We start from the raw sequence: 27745 nt of genomic DNA, 5'->3' as shown, positions 1-27745 counted from the left end.
GGAGACTGAGAGGGCCCAGGGAAAGAAAAATGTGCACTGTCACATTATGGGAGCTATGTAGAAGTTTCAGAACAGCCTCAGAAATTTTGTTTTGAAGAAACTTAGTTTTAAACAACTGTAAAAGAGTGATGGCACCAACCACAGTCAGGACTTGATCACCAGCCAAGAACTCTAGAGTCCTACTGCCTTACCTCTCCTCCCCTAAAGGGGCAATGAAACCAAAAATAGGGATCATGATTAGAATAATCATGGTGATAACAGAATCATGGTTATAACAGAATAAAATTAAGTTACAAAGCCTGGGGGTGGGGAGGGGAGGAAAGTTTCTAAACTTAGAAGCATTAAAAGAAACAGCAAAGAGGCTGATACATTCTACTATACAGAATTTGAGAATTTCTGTATTTAAGCCCACACTATCATGTTATGAATAAAAAGACAGTTAAGAGGTGAAAAAAGTATCTGCAGCAGTTATGGCAGAAAAGGGGTCAATAACTTGATTATATAAAATGGCTCCAATTTATTAACAAACAGGAACAGTCAGTTTACGAAACAGAAAATAAAACTAGTGAAAAAGTACCACTAATAAAATCAATAAGGCAGATGAAAATACGACGCATATTTTTTATTAAACTAGTAAAATTGTTTTTTTCCGTAAAATTATTTAAAATGAAAATACTGATGCTATTAGCAGCGTAAAGGCAAACAAACACGAATGTGTGTTGGCAGAAGTACAAATTATTATGTAATACTTTAGGAAATCAATTTATCAGTATGAACCAATAGATTTTAAAATGTTTATATATTTTTGACCCAATAATTTCAATTATGTTAATTTTTCCTAAGAAGATAATCCTAGACCCAGAAAAAACTATGTGTTGTAGTGTAATAGCAAAAAATTACAAAAATCTAAATGCTCAACAAAAAGGGGAAAATTAAGTAAACCACGGAACATTTATTGAACATTTACTATGTAACTACTAAGAATGATGACTATGACAAAAAAGAATGTAAAAACAGCACATCTAGCACACCTACCAAAAAAGATATCCTACATCCAAAGACAAAGAAACCACAATGAGACAGTAGGAGGGGTGCAATCGTGATAAAATCAAATCCCATACCTGCCAGGTGGGCAACCCACAAACTGTAAAATTATACCACAGAAGTTCTCCCACAGGAGTGACAGTTCTGAGCCCCACGTCAGGCTCCCCAGCCTGGGGGTTTGGCAATGGGAGGAGGAGGCCCCAGAGAATCTGGCTCTGAAGGCCAGCAGGGTTTGATCGCAGGAATTCCACAGCACTGTGGGAAACAGAAACTCCACTCTTGGAGGGTGCACACAAGGTCTCATGTGCACTAGGACCCAGGGGAAAAAGCAATGACTTCATGAGAGCCTGGGCCAGACCTACCTGCTAGTATTGGAGGGTCTCCTGCAGAGGTGGGGGGTGGCTGTGCCTCACTGCAGGGACAAAGACACTGGTGGCAGTAGTTCTGGGTAGTACTCATTGGCGTGAGCCCTCCTGGAGGGCGCCATTTTCTCACCAAGACCTGGCCCCACCCAACAGCCTGTGGGCTCCAGTGCTGGGACACCTTGGGCCAAACAACCAACAGGGCAGGAACACAGCTCTACCCACCAGCAGACAGGCTACTTAAAGTCTTCCTGAGCACACAGCTGCTGGCTAAACACACCCTTGACATGGCCCGCCCACCAGAGGGACAACACCCAGCTCCACCCACCAGTGGGCAGGAACCAGTCCCTCCCACCAGGAAGCCTACACAAGCCTCTTATACAGCCTCATCCACTGGGGGGGCAGACAGCAGAAGCAAAAAGAACTATAACCCTGCAGCCTGCAGAATGGAAACAGCAATCTCAGAAAGTTAGACAAAATGAGGTAGCAAAGGAATATGTCCCAGATGAAGGAACAAGATAAAACACCAGAAGAACAACTAAGTGAAGTGGAAATGGGCAATCCATCTGAAAAAGAATTCAGAGTAATGATAGTAAAGATGATCCAAGACCTTGAAAAAATAATGTAGGCACGGATTGAGAAGATAAAAGAAATGTTTAACAAAGACCTAGAAGAATTAAAGAACAAACAGAGATGAAAAGTACAATAACTGAAATAAAAAATACACTAGAAGGAATCAATAGCAGAATAACTGAGGCAGAAGAACGGATAAGTGAGCTGGAAGCCAGATGGTAGAAATCACTGCTGCAGAACAGAATAAAGAAAAAAGAATGAAAGGAAATGAGGACAGCCTAACAGACCTCTGGGACAACACTAAATGCACCAACATTCACATTACAGGGGTCTCAGAAAGGACCTGAGAAAATATTTAAAGAGATAACAGCTGAAAACTTCCCTAACATGGGAAAGGAAATAGTCACCCAAGTCCAGGAAGCACAGATAGTCCCAGGCAGGATAAACCCAAGGAGAAACATGCTGAGACACACAGTAATCAAATTGACAAAAATTAAAAGCAAAGACAAAATATTAAAAGCTACAAGAGAAAAACAACAAATAACATACAAGGGAATTCCCATAAGGTTATCAGCTGCTTTCTCAGCAGAAACCCTGCAGGCCAGAAGGGAGTGGCACAATATACTTAAAGTGATAAAAGGAAAGAACCTACAACCAAGAATACTCTATCCAGCAAGGCTCTCATTCAGATTCGACAGAGAAATCAAAAGCTTTACAGAGAAGCAAAAGCTAAGAGAATTCAGCACCATCAGACCAGCTTTGCAACAAATGCTGAAGGAACTTCTCTAGGTGGAAAAGAAAAGGCCACAACTAGAAATGAGAAAATGATGAATGGAAAAGCTCACCAGTAAAGGCAAACATATAGTAAAGGTAGGAAATCATCCACATGCAAATATGATATCAAAACCAGCAATCGTGAGAAGAGGAGAGTACAAATTCAGGATACTGGAAATGCATTTGAAATTAAAAAAACAGCATTTAAAACAATCTTGTATATATATAGACTGCTATATCAAAACCTCATGGTAACCGCAAACCAAAAATCTACAATAGATACACACACACAAAAGAAAAAGGAATCCAAACACAACACTAAAGTTAATCATCAAATCACAAGAGAAGAGAACAAAAGAGTAAGGGAGGAAAAAAGACCTAGAAAAACAAATCCGAAACAATTAACAAAATGGCAATAGGAACATACATGTTGATAATTATCTTAAATGAAAACGGATTAAACGGCCCAACCAAAAGACATAAACTGGCTGAATGGATACAAAAACAAGAACCATAAATATGCTGTCTACAAGAGACCCACTTCAGATCTAGGGACATACAGACTGAAAGTGAGGGGATGAAAAAAGGTATTCCATGCAAACGGAAATCAAACAAAAGCTGGAGTAGCAATACTCATATCAGACAAAATAGACTTTAAAATAAAGACCGTCACAAGAGGCAAAAAAGGACACTACATAATGATCAAGGGATCAATCCAAGAAGAAGATATAACAATTGTAAATATATATGTACCCAACATAGGAGCACCTCAATATATAAGGCAAATACTAACAGCCATAAAAGGAGCAACTGACAATAACACAATAATAGTGGGGGACTTTAACACTCCACTTTCATCAATGAACAGATCATCCAGAAAGAAAATCAGTAAGAAAACACAGGCCTTAGATGACACATTAGACCAGATGTACTTAATTGATATTATGGAGCATTCCATCCAAAAGCAGCAGAATACGCATTCTTCTCAAGTGCACATGGAACATTCTCCAGGACTGATCACATGCTGGGCCACAAAGTGAGCCTTCGTAAACTTAAAAAAATGGAAATCCTATCAAGCAACTTTTCTGACCACAACACTATGAGATTAGAAATCAACTACAAGAAAAAAACTGTAAAAAACACGAACATGTGGAAGCTAAACAATACACTACTAAACAACCAGTGGATCACTGAAGAAATCAAAGAGGAAATAAAATAATACCTAGAGACAAATGAAAACAAAAGCACGATGATCCAATACCTATGGGACACAGCAAAAACAGTTTTAAGAGGGAAGTTTACAGCAATACAATCTTACCTCAGGAAACAAGAAAAATCTCAAATAAACAACCTAAGCTTACACCTAAAGCAACTAGGGAAAGAAGAACAAACAAAATTCAAAGTTAGTAGAAGGAAAGAAATCATAAAGATCTGAGCAGAAATAAATGAAATAGAGATGAAGAAAACAATAGAAAAGATCAATGAAACTAAAAAGTTCTTTAAAAAGATAAACAAAACTGATAAACCTTTAGCTGGACTGATCAAGAAAAAAAGGGAGAGGGCTCAAATCAATAAAATTAGAAATATAAAAGGAGAAGTTACAATGGACACCCCAGAGATACAAAGGATCACAAAAGACTACTACAATAAACTATATGCCAATTAAATGGACAACCTAGAAGAAATGGACAAATTCTTAGAAAGGTACAATCTCCCAAGACTGAACCAGGAAGAAAGAGAAAATACGAACAGACTAATCACAAGTACTGAAATTGAAATTGTGATTTAAAAGCTCCCAACAAACAAAAGTCCAGGACCAGATGGCTTCACAGGCAAATTCTATCAAACATTTAGAGAAGAGTTAACACCCACCCTTCTGAAACTATTCCAAAAAATTGCAGAGGAAGGAACACTCCCAAACTCATTCTGTGAGGACACTATCACCCTGATACCAAAACCAGACAAAGATACCACAAAAAGAAAGAAAATTACTGGCTAATATCACTGATGAACATAGATGCAAAAATCCTCAACAAAATACTAGCAAATTGAATCCAACAATACATTAAAAGGATCATACACCATGATCAAGTGGGACTTATCCCAGGGATGCAAGGATTTTAAAATAACCACAAATCAATCAGTGTGATACAACACCACATCAACAAATTGAAGAATAAAAACCATATGATCATCTCAGCAGATGCAGAAAAACTGGACAAAATTCAACACCCATTTATGATAAAAACTCTCCAGAAAGTGGGCAGAGAGGGAACATTCCTCAACATAATAAAGGCCATATATGACAAATCTACAGCTAGCATCATACTCAAAAAAAAAACAAAAAAAGAAAAAAGCTGAAAGCATTTCCTCTTAGATCAGGAACAAGACAAGGATGTCCACTCTCACCACTTTTATTCAACATAGTATTGGAAGTCCTAGCCACAGCAATCAAAGAAGAAAAAGAAATAAAAGGAATCCAAATTGGAAAAGAAGAAATAAAACTGTCACCTTCTGCAGATGACATGATACTATACAACATTTCTGTACACTAACAATGAAAGATCAGAAAGAGAAATTAAAGAAACAATCCCATTTACCATCACATCAAAAAGAATAAAATACCTAGGAATAAACCTACCTAAGGAGGCAAAAGACCTGTATTCTGAAAACTGTAAGACGCTGATGAAAGAAATCAAATATGACACAAACAGATGGAAAGATATACCAGGTTCTTGGATTGAAAGAATCAGTATTGTCAAAATGACTATACAACCCAAGGCAATCTACAGATTCAATGAAATCCTTATCAAATTACCAATGGCATTTTTCACAGAACTAGAACAATGGAGACACAAAAGACCCCGAATAGTCAAAGTGATCTTGAGAAAGAAAAATGGAGCTGGATGAATCAGGCTCCCTGGCTTCAGACTATACTACAAAGCTACGGTCATCAAAACAGTATGGTACTGGTACAAAAACAGAACTATAGATCAATGGAAAAAGACATAAAGCCCAGAAATAATCCCACACTCCTATGGTCAATTAATCTAAGACAAAGGAGGCAAGACTATACAGTGGAGAAAAGACAGTCTCTTCAATAAATGGTTCTGGGAAAACTGGACAGCTACATACAAAAAAATGAAATTAGAACATTCTTTAACACCATAAAGATAAAATAACTCAAAATGGATTAAGGACCTAAATGTAAGACTCGATACTATAAAATTCTTAGAGGAAAACACAGGCAGAACACTCTTTGATATAAATCGCAGCATTATCTTTTTAGATCCATCTCCTAGAGTAATGGAAATAAAAACAAAAATAAACAAATGGGACCTAATTAAATTCAAAAGCTTCTGCACAGCAAAGGAAAGCATAAACAAAACAAAAACTCACAGAATGGGAGAAAATACTTGCAAACGATGTGACCGAAAAGGGATTAATCTTCAAAATTTACAAACAGCTCATGAGGCTCTATATCAAAAAATAACCCAATCAAAAAATGGGCAGAATAACTAAATAAAAAGAACATTTCTCCAAAGGATATATACAGATGGCCAAGAGGCACATGAAAAGAGATGGTCAATATTGCTAATTATTAGAGAAATGCAAATCACATCTACAATGAGACATCACCTCACACCAGTCAGAATGGCCATCACCAGAAAGTGTACAAACAATAAATGCTGGAGAGGGTATGGAGAAAAGAGGACCCTCCTACACTGTTGGTGGGAATGTAAATTGGTGCAGCCACTAAGGAGAACAGTACTGAGGTTCCTTAAAAAACTAAAAATAGAGCTACCATATGATCCAGCAATCCCACTCCTGGGCATATAGCCGGAGAAAACCATGGTTCAAAGGGATACATGCAACCCAATATTCACTGCAGTGCTGTGTACAATAGCCAAGACATGGCAGCAACCTAAATGTCCGACAGATGAATGATAAAGAAGATGTGGTACATATATACAATGGAATATTACTCAGCCATTAAAAAGAATGAAATAATGCCGCCATTTGCAGCAACGTGGATGGACCTGGAGATTATCATACTAAGTGAAGTAAGTTAGACAAAGACAAATATCATATGATATCGCTTATATGCGGAATCTAAAAAAAAATGATACAAATGAACTTATTTACAATACAGAAAAAGACTCACAGACTTAGAGAACAAACTTATGGTTACCAGTGGGAGAGGGTGGGGGAGAGGGATACACTGGGAGTTTGGGATTGACATATACACACTGCTATATTTAAAACAGATAACCAACAAGGACCTACTGTATAGCACAGGGAACTCTGCTCAATATTCTGTAATAACCTAAATGGAAAAGGAACTTGAAAAAGAACAGATATGTGTATATGTATAACTGAATCACTTTGCTATATATACATCTGAAACTAACACAACATTGTTAATCAACTATACTCCAATATGAAATAAAAATTTAAAAAATAATAAAGTAGCATATGGGAGAAAAAATTAAATACAGACCATCCATTGTTTAATTAATACTATCTAATACATTATTTCTCACACATCTAATAATTTCTGGTAATGCCCTACATGTTTGAAATTTTGTGAGTTTCAACTCTAAAATTTAGATATGTTTTAGTAAATTAATGCCAAAAAAAAAGAAAAAAGGTTATAAATCAAGGATCTTCCCAAGGTGTCTGATTTTATCTCAAAGGGTACTTTTATCTTATGAGCAGAATATGGGAAGTTTCATGCAGGATAAAAGAAGTAAACAAACAAGTCTTCAAATAAATCCTACTCAGGACAAATAATAATTTGGCTTATGGCTTAGTAATTATTATCAAATTGCAACACGACAAACATGGAATGTATAGTGAAGTCACAATCGATTCAGAACTGGTTCCCTCTGACATGAAGTTTTTCTAGTGCATTTGAAGATGTGTAATTATATTTTTAAAAATTCTTCCTAATGAAACACCAGTAGCATAAGCATTATATAAAGAGAAACTTGCCCTAAATACTTCTATGAGAAGATACTTAGTCTACTCAATAACTTAGAATTAACTTTGAAGATTTATTATAACTTTTAAAAAATGATTTCATTTTATATTATTTTACTTTGGTTTCAAGGGATATCATACTCCTGCAAAGAGTAAAGTCCAAAATTAAGGTACTGACAGTACTGTACTCCCTCTGAAGGCTCTAGGGGAGGAAACTTCCTTGCCTCTTCTAGTCTCTGGTGGCTCCAGTCATTCCTTGGCTTGTGGTTGCATCACTCCAGTCTCTGCCTCCATCTTCACATGGCCTTCTCCTTCTCTCTGTGTCTCTCTCTTGTGTGTCTCTTATATGGACACTTGTCACTGGATTTAGAGCCCATTTGGAAAATCCAAGACAAATCTCATTTCCAGATCTCTAATTATATCTGTAAAGACTCTCCCCCCTGCAAAAAAAGTCACATTCACAGATTCTGAGGCTTAGAATGTGGACATATTTTTGGGGGAAGGCACCTTCAACCCCACTGCCCTCCTATTTTGAATTCTACCAGAAAGTTAATTTGGCCTGTTCTTGAACTTCATAAAAATGCAATCATACTTATACCCTACCCCCCCAAAAAAGAAGATGAGATAGCAATACCTTGGATGATTGAAATAATCAGACTTGAGTATGAGTATATATTTACCTGCATCTTCAGGGGTTCTTATTTCAAACGCTAATAAATTTTCTTGTTTTTCTTCTAAATCTTGTAGAATGGCACTGATGGTCTGATGCTATCAGATAAAATATTAAAAACTTCATTACAAGAAGGTAGATGTTTTTCTCTGACATGCAACTGACAAATGCACAGTAAAAGTGCTAAAGAAAGTGCCACTAAAAATGCTCATTTCCCTTTATGTTCCAAATGTACTCAGGCTTTGTTTAAACTTAATTGTATACATATTGCATATTTGGGGAAAAATTAAACTTAAATATATCTTGATTTATGTAGCAGATCTGCTCCAGGAAAACAGAATGTAAGAGTAGCAACCATACAAAGAATCACAATTTCTCAATGACTTCTGTTATAGGCATAGGAGAAAAAGAACAACTCAGTACATAATATTTAAACACCATATATATGCAACAAGTTCACTTTAAGGCTTTATGACTATCATTGCACACTATTGAAATTTCACACATAGTCTTACAAATACAAAACACTCTCAAAAACTCACAAAGGGGATTTAAAACCACCTCTTTATATACTTGTCAGTATTAATATTCCTGACTCAAATGCCTTCTATGTATTCTGCCCAGAACTTTCTCTTTCTTATGAGAGACGGAATTGTGGAGTGGACTCTGGAACTGGACTGCCTGGGTTTGAATTCCGGCTTCATCTCTTCCTAGCTGGGTTACTACAAGTTAATTATCTTGTAGCAAGATTAATTATCCTCTCCTTGTCTGAACTGAGTAACACATATAAAATGTTTAGGACAGTGCCAGCACAAAGTAAAAGCTCAATAAATACTGCTTATTATTATTATATTAAACCAATCTCACACACAACACCCCTGACTAATCTAATCCATACTGATTTCTTCTTTCTCAGAATTACTTAAGAATTTCAGTGCTACAGAAATTAGCATTAACATGTATAATGTCTTATATATTATATTTCCTCCATCAAAACAATGAGATCTTGTAGGCAGGAGCATGGCTTTCATATTTGTATAGGTTTCCACACTGCTGGATATACAATTGTTGCTCAATAAATGACAACTGATGGACTGACTCGTACTATGTATCCTTTAATATATTCTCAAAACACCTTCATTTTTAAAAGATGTATGTCCTCAAAGCCTTGTGAAGTATGTTGCTCTAAAGTTTTACTTTGGTGCCCACAAGGGATATGGAAAATGCACATAATAAAACCATCCAGTTATGTGGAAAAGCAAACTAAAGGTCTAAATTTGTGACCAGACTAAGCCTCTACCTACAGGTTGGGATAAAGAAAACATCTTTTGGTGCTGACTTCCCTTACTGTTTTGTTTCATATTGTAGATGCACTCAGTCTTGTCCACCATGGGCCATAACTTTTCACTCCATACCAGCTCCACATTTTACCATGGAGGGCCCAGTAAAACTTTCCCTCCAAGATCCCCCTTCTTAGTCCTTCATTACTATTTGTTTATCTTACCAAAAAAAAAAAAAACAACAAAAAACAACAAAAAACACTCCTAACCTAGGATCTGTCTTTGGAATAAGCAACTTATAGACAGTTTATACTCTACTTACTGTAAAGCTTCACTATGATTTTATTCCAGATTTACAACTTTTACTATGGCAGGATCATCTTTGCCTCTGACATTTCTTTTACAATTTTGAATATTAAAACATAGTGGTTAAGAGCACAGGCTCTGGAGGCAGATTGCCTGGAGTTTAATTCTGCCATTGCTACTTAATAGAAATGTAATTCTGGATCGTTACTTACCCTCTCCTACTTTAGCTTCCTTATCTGTAATGAGGAAGGTAATGATATTAATAGAAACTACCTAGAAGAATTATTATAAGGACTAAATGGGTTAATATAAAGCACTTAGAGGAGAGCTTACCATATAATAAATACTCGGTGAATGCAAACTATTATCATTATTATTTTTTATTACTTCTGTACTCATTCTGTATGGAGGTAGAGAAGGAGGCTGCCTACACACGCTGTGATCTGAAGGTGTTAGAAGGTAGCACCAAACTAAAATCATCTCACTTCCTTTGCACCTGGCCATAGAGTCGCCCCCCCACACCCATCCTCAATTTGGTTTGGAAATTTCAACATTCAAAAACAATTTTACATTTACAAAAGACAAACCCTTGATGATTTTAATGTCTGCATATTTAAGTTTTTTTTTCTTTTTTTTTAAGTTGGTTTTCATGAAACTCCTATATCTCCACTATATTCCTCTGTGGCTCAGCATCTAAAATGATATACATTATTCCTGAAGCAAATACCCATATAGTTAATAACAATAGGGTGATTTTTCCATAATGTTTTAATCTTTACATGAAAATATACTTTAAAGATACTAATGGTCAATATGGTGAACTGAGCTGATACAGAAGGACTCCAGTCTACTCCAAACAGTTGGAAAAACACATTAGACAAAATACAATAAACTTTAACCACCTGTCCCCAGCTAAGATTGGAAAAAGAAAGAGAAATAAAATGAAGCTAGTAGCAGCCCATGAGGGATCTGGAACAAACATAGATATTAGGGATTAGGGTCCTACAAAGGAACAGAAGATAAGGCCTCAGGGCCACATGAAGAAGGAGTTAGAATGGAGTCCCCTCATAAACCTAGTGACCTTGAGTGGGTGTCCTTTAGCTTAAATAAGGATTAGAAAAAATTCTACTTGTCACCCACCCAAGGCTTTGGGTAGAAAATCAGAGATCAAAGGCTATTGCCCAGAATATAGTGCAGAGAGTTAAAGAGATGGAAAATATGAAAAAGACATATGGAGACTGGTCTAACAGCCATCTAAATATGAGTTCCAAAAAAGGAGATACTGAGAATGGGAGAGAGGTAATATTCAAAGATATAAGGGCTGAGAGTTTCCAAAATACAAATGAGAAATGTGTCTTCAGATTAAAGGAGCATGTCTAGTCCTTAGAATAATTAATTTAAAACACATCCACATTTAGACATAACCTAGTGAAACTGCAGAATATAAAAGAAAAATCTTAAAAACTGTAAGCTTAAAAGACATTATCTACAAGGGAATGACAATTAGATTGACAATTAACTTTTCATTCATTACAAGAGATACCAGGAACAATGTAAAATATTTTTTAAATGCTGAGGCAAATACAATTTAGTTTGAATACCATTCAAAATATTTAAGGTATAAAATAGTTGATTAATCATAGTTTAGGTTCAATGAATAATATTTTCCCCTCTACACTAACAAAAAATATGTAAGGGAAATCTAATCAACATACATAGTCTTATTCAAAATAATATTTCATTGAGGATGCTACTTTGCTTAAGAAGTTAGTGTCTAGTAAGCTGTATATTTTAATCAAACTAAGAATATCCATCTTATATATTAATATATGTGCGACTACTATTTTTTTTTTTTTCAAAAATATATGTTTACATGAGGGATTTCACATATAGCAAACACTATCACTATAAACCATGTGGGATCCACGTTGGCTAAACCAGGTTTCTTTTCTCTTCTCTGTCTGGGTTCCAGGGTCTTTTCTACCTAGTATGTATCCTAGATACTTTTTGGAAGTGGGTGGGTGAAGACACACTATGACAGTGGCACTGTCTGTCGGATAAGAAGTAGCCAAAAAACCCAATCTAGGTGTAAAGGATAGCAGCTAAACTATAATTCTGTGTTCAATGCAGATAATGGAGAGTTAACTATATACCATATTTTCTTGGTTCATCCTGTTCAATTATGCTGCATTATTTTCTTATGACAAAAAACATTTTCAACTCGTATGTCCTTAAAATGGAAAGAGTGCTGCCAACAGCCAATGGCTGGCTGGCCCAAAGAATGGCATTTTCTAGGCTGAAGAACAAAAGGATTTCAACTTCACTCACCATGGCAAGGTTTTCTTTTGTTTTTTCTTGGTGTGAAACAGAACGTGTATCAACAGTTTTGCAGTCATCACAAAAACACTGTTTATGTCTTTTTGCCCGGATAGCAGGAATTTTTACTTTAAAACATAAAATTAGAAAATATAAGAATGTGCAAAAATTTAGCATCATTTTATCAATTGTAATGGTGACAGGAATGGGAAGGATAAATTAAGTCTATAATTACTATGATATCTTAATGTTGGTCAGCACCTCATTATTTATTATCAATTGACTAACTACAGCTAACATTTGCTGAATACTTATCACATGCTGGACATCGAACTCTTTTCCTGAATCATCTTATTTAATCTTCATATGAGCCCATGAGGTAGGTAATTAATTACATCTATTTTACAGAAGAGGAACGTGAAGCTTAGAGGGATTCAAGAAGTTGCCTAAAGTCACATAGCTAGTACTGAAACCAGATCTGACTTCAAGTCCATGCTCTTAAATACTATGACTATAATTCATCGTCTCTGTAGAATTCTCTCTGAACCTTCTCCCATTTTGGATTCTCTTTCTCCATATATGGGTACCCTATACCCCTCATTCTGTTGGGGAACCTGATGAAGGAAAGGTATATACAAGAAACAACAGAAAAGTGGGATTAGATATAGCACTTTATAACAAGAGTGCCCAATAACTCCAAATATGGCTGTGAAGAGGGAAAGAGACACGCCTGGGGCTCTAAGAAAGTCCCTGACCCTATGGACTTAGCATATGGTAGCAGGCAAAGAAAAGAAGATTTGTGTGTCAGTCTCTTGACTTTGACCTACATGTGATCTAGCTCACTAGCAAAATGGGACACAATGATTATCCTTGCCTCTCACCGATCATATCAGTAACAATGATTCCTCCCTTGAAAACAAACAGTTGGTAAGGTTGTGGTAGGCTGGGGGAAAAGTGAGTCACGGGGGTTCTCTTCCCAATATTCTCCCTCATAGAGAGGACAGATAAGTTCCCGGCTTTCTTCTTCTATGAGTCAAGGCTCAGGCATGAAGGAAAAGGAAGGACAATTCCCTCTCCTCAACACTCCCCAAATTGTGTTTAACTGCCTGTTTTCTGGTTTATCTCCTCACAAGACTGGAAGCTCTTCTTGGGCAAGTGCCTGGTTTTTATGGCAGGTGCTCAACAAATGTATGTTTTCCCAATTAGTGTTCACTAAATGCTTCTTTCTTTTTTTTTTTTTTTAACACATCCATCACCTGACATTGTCACCGTGTGTGTGTGTGTGTGTGTGTGTGTGTGTTGGTGAGAACATTTAAGATTTACTCTCTTGGCAAATTTTAAGTGTACAATTTATTATTATAAACTATAATCATCATCTTATATATTAGCTCCCCAGAACTAATTCATCTTATAAGTGAAAGTTTGTATTCTTTGACCAACATTTCCCCATCTCCCCCCCATCACCCCCTCCCCCAAGCCCTTGGCAACCACCATTCAACTACCTACCTGGTTCTTTAAGCTTGACTTTTTTAGGTTCCACATATAAGTGACACCATAAAGGGTTTGCCTTTCTGTGTCTTTCTATGCTTATTTCACTTAGCATAACATCCTCCAGGTTCACCCATGTTGCCACAAATGGCAGGATTAAATGCTTATTTCTTATAGATAACTCATTATATTATTTAAGTGCAAACTACTACTAAAAATGGCTCACAAAATTCTACCTGACTATATATTCCCTTGAAATATTCTTTCCATTGTAATATATTACACATACACTCACATACATATATAAGCATAATATATTTGCTTAACAAATTCATATTCTAGCATTAGAAAGTTTGTCTTGAAAAGTTGGCATCATTACAAATTTTGAAGTAATGGAATCTTAGTTTCAAAGACTTTAGTATAATGTCATTCTTTTCCGGCTCCACTACAAGTAAACCAATCTGCATAGTTTCAGTAACATCTCTATCTCAGATCCAATGTTATGAGAGATTAATGTTTGTTTAATGAATGATATGTGTTTTGTTTCAACATATAATTCCAATACAACAGGACCATATAATCTATAAATTAAACCAAGTTTGGAAATGCTATTTCTAAAAATAAATGATGCTTTTCAAGAGTTTAATAAACATACAAAACATTTATCCCTAGTTATGAAACAATTTACACAAATCGTAAGATTTTCTTTTTCTAAGCAGAAGCACACACCTTTATAAAATAGCAAGCACCACTGACATACATACCAGTGACTACAGCATTACTCTCATCTCTATTGTCAGTCTCCATAGCACCATAAGATTTTAGCAGCTCTTTCATGTTTTTATCATCTGCTTCATCCAAAGCAGTCTTCTGCTTTTGATCCTTTTGATTAGGGTTTGCTCCATGTTGTAGTAGAATCTCAGCTGCCTAGAAGGTATTTTTCCAAAGTTATCTCTACAGACACCTAAGATCAATAATTCCTGCTCTCATTACAAGACACCAATATCAAGTATTAAAAGATATCAAAAAAAGTTTTCAAATGCTGACCAAGAAAATCTTGATTAAATTTGATATGACAACTGTAAACTGCTCCACTGATTTGGCCTGATCTGTCCTCACAGAAGAACCAAACACAATGACATGAAAGTACCAGATATGCTGCCTTCATCGCTGAGGAGGCAGACTTTGGTAGACTGATGTGCAAAAGGATTTACTCTATCTTTTTAACACAGCCTTTTGTCCTCCTCTAAGCTGCTGGAAGACAGGGTGGAGAAGGGAGCAAGGATCATTTCAGGATTACATTAAATTATACACTGTATTATAAATTGCCATCAGACATAGTTGAATAAAGTTTCATTTGAACTATATTTCAGGTATGTTACTTGTTTAGGAGGTTTTATAAGCTAGCCTGGGGACTTAATGTCCATTCTAATATTTTCTATGCAAATATGTTTCCTAAATAGATGACATATTCACAGAATGTTAATAAGATTAAAAAGAAACAAAAATAATCTACTCCAACCCCACCTTTTAAAGAAGAGAAAACTGAGGTCAAAGATAAATGTTGTGACATTTTGGGGGAAAAGTTTCTAATATAAATAATGCTTCCCTGAATAACTCAAATAACTCAAATTTGTGTTTAACAAATTTGAATAACTCAAAGTTGTGTATTAGAAGTAAGTTTATAATTCATCGAAGTTAAAGATTGTCACTAATTAGTTGACAGTATAAGTCAACTAGTAAAAAACAGTGATTCCATCTGCACAAGGCAAATGACTCAAACCATTGAAAAACCTTTTGTTTAGGAAAAATGGTCAGTATTTTGTTAAAGTAAAGATATGCATATGTGCTAGTAGCTTTTCTCTTTCAACTTGTGTCCAGGTATGGAAAAGCAGAAAAACTTAGGAGCAAACGGGCCAGCAGAAATAATAAGGATAGCTCCTTCTTTGTTCTATCAGCCTAGAGTTAGCCCAGCCTAAAGGAAAATATATTTGTTTTAAAGTCAAGCATACAAAACTCACTCCTGCTACTTACTAGCTATGTCCTTGGGCAAGTTATTTACCATCTGAACCTCATTTCTCTCACCTATGAGGCTTAAATGTGAACCCGTGTAAAGTATTTGGCACATGGTGGGGCTTAAGGAAAACACTCCCCTATTTAGCCCTGTGTAATCTCCAGCCTGCTGGCTCTTTGCCTAATCTCGTGTAGTTTCCTTACGCACATTTGTAGATCAGCCAAGGAATTGAGGGGATTCCCCTTTAAATTTCTGGAGAATTCTCTCTGTGCAGATATATTCTGTCTGGTATTTTGCCCCACAAATTTTAGCTGTTGGAGTTTTGAACTCCAAACAGTCTTCTCAACTCATTGAGATCATAAGGCTATTTGCTTTCTTCCTCCCTAGGCTTCTGCCTGGAAACTCCTCCTAGTCCATGAGGTGGGGCAATCATACAGTTCGTCTCATTTGTTTCCATCCTCTCAGGGATCACTGCCCTCTGCTGCATGTTGTCTAATGTCTCAAAACTGTTATTTCATATATTTTGCTCACTTTTCTAGTTTTTAAGGTGGGAGGAAATATCTTATCCCTGCTATCCCATCTTGTACAAAAGTGGGTACCCATTCCCACCCACATTTTATCTTTAAAAAAAATCTTTTCCTCTTATTCTTCTTTTCCTTATCTTTTTATTCTCCACATTTTACAATGCAGAATACATGACCATCTTGGAAGATAACTTAAAAAAGAAATTAAGATTTTTTAAAATTGAAAGTTGAAAAAGAAAATAAGATGTTGAATAACTTTGCATGTAGTCATGCCAGAGAGAAAATTAGGAATTAAATATACAGGGTGTTATAGAATTGATACTTAGTAGGTCTACAGTACCATATATTTACCTTTCTTGCTCCCCCTTATTAATCTTCCTAGATCATCTATCAATATCCTACCTCAAAATAAAGAAATAGGGACAAAAGGGGAGAAAGTGAGTCAGAAATAAAATGAGTCAATGATAGAAGAACTGTCACATGGAGGGAAAGTTAATGAAGATATGAAGAAAGATGCTGGCAATATATCAGTACCAAAGGAATTAAAATATCATTAAAAATACTACCTCCTTCTTTTTAAATAGAATATTTCTCCTTAAAGTAAAGGCAACAGAGATGTGGAAGGTTGTTCCAAAAGCAAACTTTGTCTTTATCACCACTTAGGTAAAAGAACGTCAGTAATTCTCTAGATAAAGCAATAGCAAACTATGGCCCGTGGACCAAATCCAGTCTGCTGCCTGACTTTGTAAATTAAGTTTTATTGGCACACAGTCAAACCCACTCATTTACATGTTGTCTAGGGTTGCTTTTGCACTAGAACAGCAGTTGAGTAGTTGCAATAGAGACTGTGTGGCCCAGAAAACCTAAACTGTTGATTATCTAGCCCTCTGTAGGAAATATTTACCAACCCTTGCTCTAGACCAGAGCTGTTCAACAGAGTTTTCTTTGATGATGGAAATGTTTTAATCTATACTGTCTAATGTGGAAGCCACTGCCACATGTAGCTATTGAGTACTTCAAATGTGGCTAATGCAACCGAAGAATTGAAACTTTCAAAAAAAAAAAATTTTTATTTATTTATTTTGGCTGCTCCGGGTCTTAGTTGCTGCACTAGGGTTCTTTGTTGCCGCAGGCTGGACCTTCATTGCAGCGTGTGGGATCTTTTAGTTAAGGACTCTTAGTCGCGGCATGCAAAATCTTAGTTGCCGCATGCATGCGGGATCTAGTTCCCTGACAAGGGATCAAACCCAGGCCCCCTGCATTGGGAGGGCAGAATCTTAACCCACTGGACCACCAGAGAAATCCCTGAATTTTTTTTTTTTAAGATTTTTTTTTTTTGATGCGGACCATTTTAAAAGTCTTTATTGAATTTGTTACAATATTGCTTCTGTTTTATGTTTTGGTTTTTTGGCCACGAGGCATGTGGGATCTTAGCTCGCCGACCAGGGATAAAACCCTGCAACCCCTACATTGGAAGGTGAAGTCTTAACCACTGGACCGCCAGGGAAGTCCAAGAATTGAATCTTTTAATTCAATTAATTTTAAGTAATTTAAATTTAAATAGCCACATGTGGTTAGTGGCTACAGTATAGGACGGTACAGCTCTAGATCAAATTCCTTATTTCAAGGGTAAAGATATCATTATCTTTTTCAAGCAGCAGAACTAGGCCTAGAACTCAAGTTCTCTAAAATCCAGTTCGGTGTTTTGTCAAGCTCCCTTTTTGCTATTTCCTGTGGTGAATTTTCAGTTCTTGGCATTTATCTTTACAGAAGACCCTCTACATCTGAGTAATTATTTTCTCTAACCCTTGAAGTTACCAAATTTCTATGAGGGAAGCTACAGTCTTCAAAATAGGAAAATTCTCACTTATGAAGGCTACTTACAAAATTTGATCTAATCAAACATCCCTCACTGCTCAATAACATGGCATTTTTTCCCATCCATCAAGTCAACATCTTTCTCTTGAGTTTTGGCCAATTTACCACTGGTCCCTGATATTGTAAATAGCCAACAATAAAATGGAAATACACTACAAATTGATTACAAAGTCAAAATGTAAAGATGTAGGATTCCCTGAAGTCATATATTAAAATAATATTGTAGAAATGCTTGAAGCACCTGTGAAGCAACTGATAAATGAGAAACTTAGAGGTAAAACTGTTAACCTAAAAAAAAGAAAAATTTTGAATATGAATGCATTAATACAGGACCTAGGGAAAACTTGTGGTACCTCTCAGAATTTTTGAAAAAAATACCTTCCCTGAGGTCATGATGCAAAAAACCAACTGTGAGATAAAGGATGTCCTATGTGCTGTCATACTATTTTGCCAGAAAAGCTAGGCCAAGAAAACATACATTATTCTGTTTTTTCTGTTCCAGAAATCAGTATTATTTCAATTAGAAACTAAATATAATACTATTTAGAAAAGAGTTAACATAGCAGGCCTAAAACTGCTATCTAGAAAGGCTGTTTGCTAGGTTGGTCTGAGGCTGGCATCTGTGAACTTGGCTGGTAAACAGTGCACTACACTGATATAAAACTTTCCCTAATTGATAAGAGTGGCTCTCTGTGCTTAAACTGTCTACACAAGCAATGTGGTTTATACTTCTGGGAGTCTGGAATCTTGCTATGTGCTAGGCAGAGGGTGCCTACATGACCAGCCCTCAATATAAATCTTGAGCACTGAGTTTCTAATGAGCTTCCCTGGACAGAAACATTGCACTTACGTTGCTACATTTTCACTGCTGAGGGAAAAGCAAACTGTATGTGACCTCTCCTGAGGAAGAGTGCATAGTACAGCCTGCACATGGATACCTCCAGACTCCACCTTTTTCTCTGATGATCTCCCTGTGTATCCTTACCATACTGCTGTAATAAATCTTAGCTATGAGTACAATCATATGCTGAGCTCTGTAACATCTTCTAACAAATTTCCAAGTATAGGGGTGGTATTGGGAAACCCCTTATTTTGTTTATATTGCATTTTTCAGGATAATGTCTAAAATCCTGATTTTCCTACTATGAAATTTTGGCCCTTATTTAAGTGGTGTCACTTTAAGTAACCTTTTCCCTGTACATATAACCAGTAAATTCATCACTTCAATGACTCTTCCTGTTTGCTTTCTTCCATTGCATGACCACGTAACTTTGAGACTTTGTCAATTCTTCTTTAATTTAAATATCTTAAAGGTCAAAGAGCTTCTTTGATCAAAAGAAGCCTCCCTGGACATCAGCCCACCCATTTGGTATTATTCTTAATCTTTAGTTTATCTCTCTTATCTCTGCAAATCATAAATTCAATACTATTCTTTCACATGACTATATTTAGACTGAAAACAGTGGGGATATATTTTCATAAAATTAAATAAAAACTACCAGGCTATTAAAAATACCTAGAGACAGATAAAGTAGTTTTAGTGAGCGATCTAAGGAATTTTTTATATGAACCTTGGTTTTATATTGTTGTTGTTGTTGCTGGTAGTTTCCTTAACTATTTTTCAAAGCCAATAATTATTCCTGAAGTCTATATTGCCTACTGACAAATCTCCTAAGGTTTGTCAAACAAAAAAGATGAGTTTAAAAATCTGGAGAATTTTAAAGTCTAGATTTGAAATTCAGTGTTACTGAAATAATTACCCTGGTAATTTTCTCTTGTGATATTTTTACCATAGCTATCTGATTAAAAAAAAAAAAGGAGAAAAGAATACAAGAACCCCCAAGGAAACAAGCAACTTGAGCTTTTACCCATTTCTTTGAAACTTCAAACCCACTGAGAAATTTCGAGTTTAAAAAACATCTGGCTGTCACATATATCATCACTATATAGACTCTTCTATACACAACAGCAAAGCATTTAACGCAATTAAAATTGGAATGTATTGTACTAATAGGCTGTGTTTACTTCTAGCCCTTTCATTTTATTCTCACTTACATGAATTACATGATGAAGAGACAATGGAAAAATGATTCATTAGGAAATACACTGGTTTTCTAATCTATATGTAATATCATATTCATTTGTACTTTTAAGCAGTTTTTAAAAATCATTTGTTTTAAGGAATCACTTTAGTTTGCAATTTAAAATATCTTCACTGTCTTCACTCACTTTTTAAAGAAAAAGAAATAGGAACCTAATCTGATGTGCACTATACCTTTAAATGGTTGTTTGCAACAGCATCATGTAAGGGCAGAATTCCATCTACATTTTCACAATTAACATTAGCACCAGCTTTTAACAACTCTACAATTATATCATTACATCCCGTACTAGCTGCCTCATGAAGTGGTGTCCAACCTAAAAAAGGAAAAAAGAAAAAACAAAACAAGCTGCTTACAAATCAGTATTCAAGTAGTATATTCATTAGTAAGTTTATTTGCACTAATGGAATTATTATCTCTATTGATTCAAATGTATGTACTAAGTACTAGACAAGAAATAATATTGAAAACAGGCTACCTTAAGATCCCTGAGCCCAGAGCTGCCCCTGGACACGGCCCTGTCCACCAGAGGGCCCAGGATCCAGACCCGCCCACCAGTGTACAAACACTAGACCCAGGATGCACAGGGCCCTGTAGCCAGAGACCCTGGCGCCCAGTTCCACCCACCAGTGGGCAGGCACCAGCCGAGAAACCCTTGGGCCCCAGGTCTGTGCACCAGCAAGGCTGCTCTAGCCTCGGGAACAGCCTCACCCACAGTGGGTTGACACCAGCCCAAGGACAACTACAGCCCCACAGCCTCCTGTGGCAGGAGTCAGCCTACCCAAGGGCAGGCCAGCACCAACCCTAGGACCAGCTGGGTCCAAGCTCTGCCTAGCAGTAGGCCAACACAAACTTTAGGACACACTGAACCCCACAGCCACCTGTATCAGGAACTGGCCCCACTCACCAGCAGTCCAACACGAGCTCTGGGACCCCTGGGTCTTGAAGCCAGTCCCCAGGACCTGGCTCTGCTCGCCAGTGGGCTGGCACTGGTCCCAAGAACTAGCTTCACCCACTGGCAGATGGGCACCAGCCCTGGGATCTCCTATACCCAGACTCTGCCCATCAGTGAGCCAGCACTAGCCCTGGGGTTCCCTGGGGTTCAGCAGCCAGCCACCTTGTGACCTAGCCCCACCAACCAGGGGACAGCAGCCTCCACACAAAGCAGGGCCTGGCAACCAACCATACTGTGAGCCAGCCAAGCCTATGAGACCACACACAGTAGTCAGCCTGCCACAACAGAAGGACCCATGCAGACCACCTAGGGGGCACCCCTAGAACGTACAGCTCTAGTGATCAGAGGGGAGTGAACTCCTGGAAGCTTAAGACATTTCCTATAAAAGGCTACTTCTCCAAGGTTGGGATATGTAACAAGCCTACCAGATATATAGAAATAACTAGTTAGGCAAAATGAGGCAACAGAGGAACATGTTCAAAACAAAGGAACAAGATAAAACCTCAGAAGAAGAACTAAGTGGAGATAGGAAATCTACCTGAGAAAGAGTTCAAGGTAATGACTGTAAGGATAACAAAAGAACTTTGGATAAGAATGGATGAACAGAGAAGTTAGAAGTTTTTAACAAAAAGAACAACCAAACAGATGAAGAATACAATAACCGAAATGAAAAATACACTAAAAGGAATTAACAGTACACTAAATGACATATATAGGAACGAATCAGCAAGCTGGAAGACAGAGTAGTGGAAATCAAGAAGTGAGGACAGTTTAAGAGCTCTCTGGGACAATATCAAGTGTACCAACATTTTCATTATAGGAGTCCCAGAAGAAGAAGAGAGAGAGAAAGGGATGGAAAGCATATTTAAAAACATAATAATCTGAAAACTCCCCTAACCTGGGAAAGGAAAGAGACATCCAGGTCCAGGAAGCACAGACAGTCCCAAACAGGATCAACATAAAGAGGACCACATTAAGATACACTGTGATTTAAATGGAAAAATTTAAAGATGAAGAGAGACTATTAAGAGCAGAAAGGGAAAAGCAACAAATAACATACAAGGGAACTCCTATAAGGCTTTCAGCTGACTTTACAACAGAACTATGGAGGTCAGAAGGTACTGGCAGCATATATTTAAAGTGATGAAAGGGAAAAATGTACAACCAAAAATACTCTACCCAGCCAGGCTCTTATTCAAATTTGATGACGATATCAAAAGTTGTACAGACAAGCAAGAGCTAAGAGTTCAGCACCACCAAACCAGCTTTATGTGAAATGTTAAAGGGACTCCTCTAAGCAAAAAGGAAAAGGCCACAACTGGAAACATGAATATCACAAAAGAAAAAGTTCATCAGTAAAGGCAAATATACAGTAAAGGTAGTAAGTCAACTGGGTACAAAACTATTAGGAAGGTTAAAAGACAAAAGTAGTAAAATCATCTATATCCACAATAAGCAGTTAAGGAATATACAAAACAAATACATGAAAAATATGATGTTGAAAACATTAATTGTGAGGTGAGGAGAGTAAAAATGCAGGGTTGTTAAAATGCATCTGAAATTAAGAGATCAGCAAGTTAAAATAATCATATATATATATATACACACATATATATAAATAAAACTCATGGTAACCATAAATCAAAAATCTATAATAGAGCCACATGCAAAAAACCAGAATAGAAACCAAACATAACGTTAAAGATAATCATAAAATCACAAGAGAAGAGAACAAAAGAAGAAAGGAATAAAAAAGAATTACAAAAACAACTCCCAAACCATGAATACAATGGCAATAAGTACATACATATCAACAATTACTTTAAATGTAAATGGACTAAATGCTCCAATCAAAAGACACAGAGTGGCTGAATGGATACAAGAACAAGACCCATATATATGCTGCCTACAAGAGACTCACTTGAGATCTAAAGACACACACAGACTGAAAGTGAGGGGATGGAAAAAGGTATTCCATGAAAATGGAAACAAAAAGCAAACTGGGGTAACAATATCTGTATCAGACAAAATAGACTTTAAAACAAAAACTGTTATAAGAGACAAAGAAGGACATTACATAATGATCAAGGAATCAATCCAAGAAGAAGGTATAATGATTTTAAATATATTTGCACCCAATATAGGGTCACCTAAATACATAAAGCAAATATTAACAGACATAAAGGGAGAAATTGACAGTAACACAGTAGGGGATTTTAACACCCCACTTTCATCAATGGACAGATCATCCAGACAGAAAATCAATAAGGAAAAACTGGCCTTAAATGACACATTATACCAGATGAACTTAATTGATATATATAAAACATTCCATCCAAAAGCAGCGGAATACACATTCTTTTCAAGTGCATAAGGAATAGTCTCCAGGATAGGTCACATGCTAGGCCACAAAACAAGAACTGGTAGATATAAGAAAACTGAAATCATGTTGAGCATCTTTTCTGACCACAATACTATGAGACTAGAAATCAACTACAAGAACAAAACTGCAAAAAACACAAACACGTGGAAGCTAAACAATATACTACTAAACAACCAACGGATCACTGAAGAAATCAAAGGAAAAAACAACAAATACCTAGAGACAAATGAAAATGAAAACACAATGATCCAAAATCTATGGGATGCAGGAACAGCAGTTCTAAGAGAGTTTATAGCGATACAAGATTTCCTTAGGAGTGAAGTAAAACAAATACCATATGCTAACACATATATATGGATTCTAAAAAAAAAAAAAAAAAAAAGGTTCTGAAGAACCTAGGGGCAGGACAGGAATAAAGACGCAGAGGTAGAGAATGGACTTGAGGACACGGGGAGGGGGAAAGTAAGCTGGGACGAAGTGAGAGAGTGGCATGGACATATATACACTACCAAATGTAAAATAGATAGCTAGTGGGAAGCAGCCACATAGCACAGGGAGATCAGCTCGGTGCTTTGTGTCCACCTAGAGGGGTGGGATAGGGAGGGTGGGAGGGAGACGCAAGAGGGAGGAGACATGGGGATATATGTTTATGTATAGCTGATGCACTTTGTTATACAGCAGAAACTAACACACCATTGTAAAGCAATTAAACTCCAATAAAGATGTTAAAAAAAAAAAGCTTACCTCAGGAAACAAGAAATATCTCAAATAAATAATCTAAACTTACACCTAAAGGAACTAGAGAAAAAGAACAAAAAACCTGAAAGTTAGCAGAAGGAAAGAAATCATAAAGATCGCAGCAGAAATAAATTAAATAGAGGCTAAAAAAAATAGAAAAGATCAATGAAACTAAGAGCTGGTTCTTTGAAAAGATAAACAAAATTGACAATACTTTGGCCAGACTCACCAACAAAAAAAGAGAGAGGGCCCAAATCAATAAAATCAGAAATGAAAAAGAAGTTACAATGGACACCACAGAAATACAAAGGATCATAAAAGATTACTACAAACAACTATATGCCAATAAAAAGGACAACCTACAAGGAATGGACAAATTCCTAGAAATGTACAGTCTCCAAAGACTGAATCAGGAAGAAATAGAAAATAGGAACAGATAAATTACCAGTAATGAAATTGAATCAGTAATGAAAAACCCCAAATGAACCGAAGTCCAGATGGCTTCACAGGTGAATTCTACCAAATATTTAGGGAAGAATTAACACCTACCCTGCTCAAACTATTCCAAAAATTGCAGAGGAAGAAACACTTCCAAACTCATTCTACAAGGCCAGCATCTCCTTGACACCAAAAAATGATATCACACAAAAGAAGAAAATTACAGGCCAATATCACTGATGAACATAGATGCAAAAATCTTCAACAAAATATTAGCAAACAGAATCCAACAATACATTAAAAACATCATACACCATGATTAAGTGGGATTTATCCCAGGGATGCAAGGATGACTCAATATCCACAAATCATTCAATGTGATACATCACATTAACAAACTGAAGAATAAAAATCATATGATCATCTCCACAGATGCAGAAAAAGCTTTGGATAAAATTCAACATCCATTTTGAAAAAAACTCTCCACAAAGCAGGTATAGAGGGAACATACTTCCATGTTACAAAGCCCACATATGATAAGCTCACAGCTAAAATCATGTTCAATGTGAAAAGCTGGAAGCATTTCCTCTAATATCAGGAACAAGACAAGGATGCCCACTCTTGCCACTTTTATTCAACACAGTATTAGAAGGCCTAGCCACACCAATGAAACAAGAAAAAGAAATAAAAGGAATCCAAATTGGAAAGGAAGAAGTAAAACTGTCACTCTTTGCAGATGACATGGTACTGTACATAGAAAAATCCTAAAGACACCACCAAAAAACTACTAGAGCACATCAATAAATTCAGTTAAGTTGCAGGATATAAGACTAACATACAGAAATCTGTTGTGTTTCTATACACTAACAACAAATTATCAAAAAACGAAATTAAGGAACCTTCTCATTTTCAGCTGTATCAGAAAGACTAAAATACCTGGGGATAAACCTACCTAAGGAGGTAAAAGAGCTGTACTCAGAAAATTATAAGACAGTGATGAAAAAAAAAAACCTGAAGATGACACACACAGATGGAGAGACAAGATATACTGTGTTCATGGATTAGAAGAATTAATATTGTTAAAGTGACCGTACTACCCAAGGCAATCTACAGATTCAATGCAGTTCCTATCATAATACCAATGGCATTTTTCACAGAACTAGAACAAATAATTTTAAAACTTGTACTGTAGCACAAAAGACCTCGAATAGCCAAAACAATCTCGAGAAAGAAGACCAGAGCTGGAGGAATCACACTTCCTGATTTCAGACTATACTACAAAGCTACAGTAATCAAAACAGTCTCATACTGGCACGAAAACAGACACACAGATCAATGGAACAGGATAGAGAGCCCAGAAATAAATCCACACATTTATGTCAATTAATCTATGACAAAGGAGGCAAGAATAAACAATGGAGAAAAGACAGTTTCTTCAATAAGTGGTGCTGGGAAAACTGAAGAGCTACATGTAAAAGAATGAAACTAGAACATTTCTCACATCTATACAACATAAACTCAAAATGGACTAAAGAACTAAATAAGAACTAAATAAAACTCCTAGAAGAAAACATAGACAGAATACTCTGACCTAAATCATAGCAACATTGTTTTGGATCTGTCTCCTATGGCAAAGGAAACAAAATCAAAAATAAACAAATGGGACCCAGTTAAACTTAAACACTTTTGCACAGCAAAGGAAACCACTGACAAAACGAAAAGAAAATCTACTGAATGGGAGGAAATATTTGCAAATGACATGACCAATAAGGGGTTAATATCCAAAATATATAAACAGCTCATACAATTCAAAACCAAAAAAAGAAACATGCCAGTCAAAAAATGGGCAGAAGACCTGAATAGACATTTTTCCAAAGACATACAGATGGCCAACAGGCACATGAAAAGATACTCAACATTGCTAACCATCAAAAAAATGTAAATCAAAGCCACAATGAGATATTACCCTACCCCTGTCAGAATGATTATCATCTAAAAAAACACCAGGGCTTCCCTGGTGGTGCAGCGGTTGAGAATCTGCCTGCCAATGCAGGGGACACGGGTTCAAGCCCTGGTCTGGGAAGATCCCACATGCCGTGGAGCAACTAGGCCCATGAGCCACAACTACTGAGCCTGCGCATCTGGAGCCTGTGCTCCACAACAAGAGAGGCCGTGATAGTGAGAGGCCCGCACACCGTGATAAAGAGTGGCCCCCGCTTGCCGCAACTAGAGAAAGCCCTCGCACAGAAACGAAGACCCAACACAGCCAAAAATAAATAAAAATAAACAAGAAACTAATGTTCATTTAAAAAAAAAAACAACAAAACACCAATAACAAATGTTGGTGAGGATATGTAAAAAAGGGAGCCCTTGTACACTGTTGGGCATGTAAATTGGTGCAGCAACTGTAGAAAACATTATGGAGGTTTTTCAAAAAACTAAAAACAGAACTATCATATGATCCAGCAATTCCACTGCTGGGTATATATCTGAATAAAACAAAGACACTAATTTAAAAAGATACATGCACCCCAGTGTTCACAGCAACATTATTTACAATAGCCAAGACATATAAGCAACCTAAGTGTCCATGAATAGATGAATGGATAAAGATGTGGTGTGTGTGTGTGTATATATATATATATATATATATATATATATATATATATGCAATGAATACTACTTGGGCATAAAAAGAATGAAATTTTGCCTTGTGCAAAAACATGGATGGACCTGAAGGGTATTATGCTTAGTGAAATAAGTCAGAGAAAGATACTCTATGTTATCACTTACCTGTGGAATCTAAAAAATAAAAGAAACAAGCAAATTCAGCAAAACAGAAACAGATTCATGGATATAGACAATAAACTAGTGGTTACCAGTAGGGAGAGGGAAGGGGGGAGGGGCAAGATAGGGG

At 36.5% G+C, this 27745-nt stretch overlaps 1 protein-coding gene across 1 annotated transcript in view; it reads right to left on the bottom strand.

Moving 5' to 3' along the window:
- ANKRD31 (ankyrin repeat domain 31) overlaps window positions 1-27745 on the bottom strand; it is a gene marked incomplete at its 5' end in the record, with an annotated part of 139336 nt that overhangs the window by 44644 nt on the left and 66947 nt on the right. Inside the window, 4 exons of the mRNA XM_082457050.1 lie at window positions 8417-8504; window positions 12321-12436; window positions 14561-14723; window positions 20488-20630. Of these exons, the coding sequence (XP_082313176.1) occupies window positions 8417-8504; window positions 12321-12436; window positions 14561-14723; window positions 20488-20630 (510 nt within the window). The remainder of the gene's footprint in view (window positions 1-8416; window positions 8505-12320; window positions 12437-14560; window positions 14724-20487; window positions 20631-27745) is intronic.

This window comes from Balaenoptera physalus (genome assembly GCF_965194825.1).
Source record: "Balaenoptera physalus genome assembly, chromosome: 3".
Classification (NCBI taxonomy): domain Eukaryota; kingdom Metazoa; phylum Chordata; class Mammalia; order Artiodactyla; family Balaenopteridae; genus Balaenoptera; species Balaenoptera physalus.
The sequence above is the reverse complement of the archived record's forward strand: the minus strand, read 5'-3'. Positions and strand labels throughout refer to the sequence as shown.